At 36.9% G+C, this 3281-nt stretch overlaps 1 protein-coding gene across 1 annotated transcript in view; it reads right to left on the minus strand.

The window, feature by feature from the left end:
* LOC118323182 (myosin heavy chain, fast skeletal muscle-like) overlaps positions 1-2738 on the minus strand; it is a 29812-nt gene extending 27074 nt beyond the window's left edge. The window contains 13 exon segments of the mRNA XM_035655114.1: positions 1-54; positions 178-296; positions 400-538; positions 613-716; positions 793-891; positions 999-1062; positions 1148-1240; positions 1321-1432; positions 1510-1537; positions 1659-1815; positions 1982-2125; positions 2241-2458; positions 2598-2738. The exon segment at positions 1-54 is cut by the window's left edge and continues 108 nt beyond it. Of these exon segments, the coding sequence (XP_035511007.1) occupies positions 1-54; positions 178-296; positions 400-538; positions 613-716; positions 793-891; positions 999-1062; positions 1148-1240; positions 1321-1432; positions 1510-1537; positions 1659-1815; positions 1982-2125; positions 2241-2444 (1317 nt within the window). The 5' untranslated portion in view covers positions 2445-2458; positions 2598-2738.
* Positions 2739-3281: the final 543 nt, after the last annotated feature.

Genomic DNA, 3281 nt, shown 5'->3' on the forward strand with positions numbered 1-3281 from the left:
CAAGAACATTTTCTCATAGATGGATTTGCACAGAGCGCTGACAGAATTGTTGACCTAGAAATAATGATTTTCAAAATGCTTATTTCTCAGAATATTATTATTAGCATCTCAGTTATCATTAGCATCAAAATGCAAATATTTCCCTTTTTTTAAAACAAACATTTTTCTTTTTATTACCTGTGGCACGGTCTGACCTTTGGTCACCATCTCGTTTCCGACCTTGACTCTTGGATAGCACAGAGCTTTCAACATATCAGCTGAATTCAGGCCCAGGAGGTAAGCGATTTTATCAGCCTCTGATTGAGAGACGCGCAAGAAGTACTAAATACACATTCAACTGTGTAGGATTTTACACACCAGAAAACTTGCATGATGAGAATTTAGTATTGTAGCAATTACCCTCAGTGCCATCAGGTTCAGCCTGCTCCTCGCGCTGCTTCTGCTTGAATTTCATGTTACCATGATGCATCACAGCTCCAGTCAGCTTGTAGATTCCCAGTTTCTCATCAGCAGTGAAGCCCAAGATCTCAATTGCTGTCTACAATGTAAATTAAGTTACTGGTATGTGAAAGATTTTAACTTGTAAACTATCTATCTAAATTGTTGTCTTACATCCGTTGCAATGAACTCCTCCACATCATTGATGCTTTTGACAGTGATTTCACCCTGACTGATCATATGGTAGTCATAGGGGTTGGTAGTAATCAGAAGAGCCTCTAGAGAAGGACAGTAAAAATATATAGGGCTGTATATTATTTTTTGTTGTATTGTTGACTTTGTGTAATAACATACCCAGGAGCTCAGGCTTGTGGCCAGTCATCAGCTGATAGAAGATATGGTAACTCCTCTCAGCAGACAACTGGAAGGTGACACGGGACTTTTCCAGCAGATCTAAGATTAACAAATTGAGGTCAGGTTGCAGTATATTGCATGCAAGTGTTTTACTTTTAAAAGGCTTTCTTGAATGGAGACAGAGCAATATTTAGAACATAACTTACATGTTTCAATATCTGCTGAGGCCAGTTTGCCAGTGGTTCCAAAGTGAATTCTGATGAATTTACCCTAAACATATCAGATTTAAGTAAGCAGACTTGATATGCATCTAAAAAAGCTTATTATAATTTTTCACACACTTTTTAACACTTACAAAACGAGAGGAGTTGTCATTCCTCACAGTTTTGGCGTTACCATAGGCTTCCAGCAGAGGATTGGCTGCAATAATCTGATCCTCCAGTGAGCCCTAGAAAAAGATATTAAAGTATATGATGTACATTGTAAATAATCCATAAACCTTCTTTTATTAAAGGTAGCCATTTTTACCTGTATTTTGCCAGCTCCTGTATCAGCCTTTTTACCTCCACCAACTGAGATTGTTGCAAAGTACTGGATGACACGCTTGGTGTTCACAGTCTTTCCTGCACCGGATTCTCCACTGGGGAAGAGAGAGATATCATGAGTCATATATGTCAGTGTCCTATAATGTTATTCAGTTATTTGTATACAACTTACGTGATCAAGATAGACTGGTTCTCCCTATCTGAAAGTAAATAATAGAAAATGTGGTCAAAATACAGTCACATTTCCAGTCATATCTGCTGTCTCTTGTTTTGTGTGTCATTAAAAGATAATTAATGTGTAGTCAAAATAAAAGATCTTACCAGTAAGCATGAACTGAAAAGCGTTGTCAGAGACAGAGAAGATGTGGGGTGGAGCCTCCATACGCTTCTTGCCTCTGTATGCTTCAACAACCTGAACATCGTACACAGGAAGCCACTTGTAGGGGTTCACGACGACACAGAACAGGCCAGAGTAGGTCTGATAAGAGAAGAAAGTTCACATTTGACATATATGATACTTCAAACAGAACTTCATTTAGAGCAGTGGCAGTAGAGAAAATAAACTACCACTCCTAAAAGTTTGTTTATTTTTTTATCTGTATGTTCACATTTCAGCTGATTTAGGTTTTAAATTAAACACTCACATAGATCATCCATGATGCAAAACGCTCTTTGAGGTTATACAGCACACAGGGCTCATTGAGGTGGGTCATCATGGCCATATCCTCAATCTTGTCATACTTTGGAGGATTCATGGGATGGATGTCATCCTCCTTCACAGTGATTGACTGAATAGCAAATGTAATAACAGATGTCCGGTTTTACATGGACAGTATTTCAGATATTATTTTATGGGATGGATGTCATCCCACTGAATTTCAAATAAAGCATTCATTCACATACCGTTCCTGTCAGTGTCTCAACTGTGGCTTTGCCACCCTCCTTTTTGACAAGTTTACCCTTGAGGTACATTTCTTCAGGATGAACCACAAAGACAGCAGTTTTGGCATCAAATGGAGCAGCCTGGGCCGCTATCCTCTCCCTCTCAGGCTTGCGTAGGTATATGGACGCAGGCCCATACTGCTGCATCTCTGCGTCTGTGCTCATGGTGGCACTGAGTACTGAAAAGATGAGAAAGAGTTTAAATTAAATTAAAATTACTTTGAATGTATTTCATTATTATATAGTTTAAGTAATGCTTTTGATAGTGTTTGTATCTGGATATTATGGAGATTTTGTTATTGCAGACATGTTACTTACCTCAGTTTAACACAACTGAGTGGCACAGATCTGTTGTTGTCTAATGATGCTATTAAAGGGAGATTGAGATGATCATTGGAGAGGACACAACATTTATAATATGTTATATTTTACACTGTCTGCTTACAACAGTAAACATCACACTACATGAATTTGAACCTATTTTAGCAAACTTTAATGGCTCCATAATCTTTTATTACTGCACTGTAACTGTCATTTGTATTTTATTTAATGTTATCGCTTTTATTATTTTTTATTTACATTTTTTTTGTGTTTATTCTAAATTGATTTTATTATCATTCCAGTGCCCTCTTTGCCTATGAAAAGCACTTTGAATTGCCTCTATGTTTGAAATGGGCTATAAATACAGTTGCTTTGCCTTGCCTTTACAATAACCTCTGTTAAATAATTACCTAGATCACTGTGAAGAGCATTTCAAATTTCAAGTATTTTGATCAAATAACAGTTTCACTGTAAAGCCTTATTAAATCATTTATTAACTCCTTGTTTTACAGTAGAAAGCAACATATTTAATAATATCCCCTTTGGATTACTTCTCATTTAAAAACATGATTACAGAGTCATATGACATTAATGACATTTTAGTAAAAGCAAATTAGGTGAGCATAACCACACAAAAGCACTAACCTGGGATGTTCTGTCAGTTCTCAGAGGAGTCTGAAG

This window comes from Morone saxatilis, unplaced genomic scaffold, assembly GCF_004916995.1.
Source record: "Morone saxatilis isolate NCDOM2014 unplaced genomic scaffold, NCSU_SB_2.0 Contig14, whole genome shotgun sequence".
In the NCBI taxonomy this organism is placed as follows: Eukaryota; Metazoa; Chordata; class Actinopteri; family Moronidae; genus Morone; species Morone saxatilis.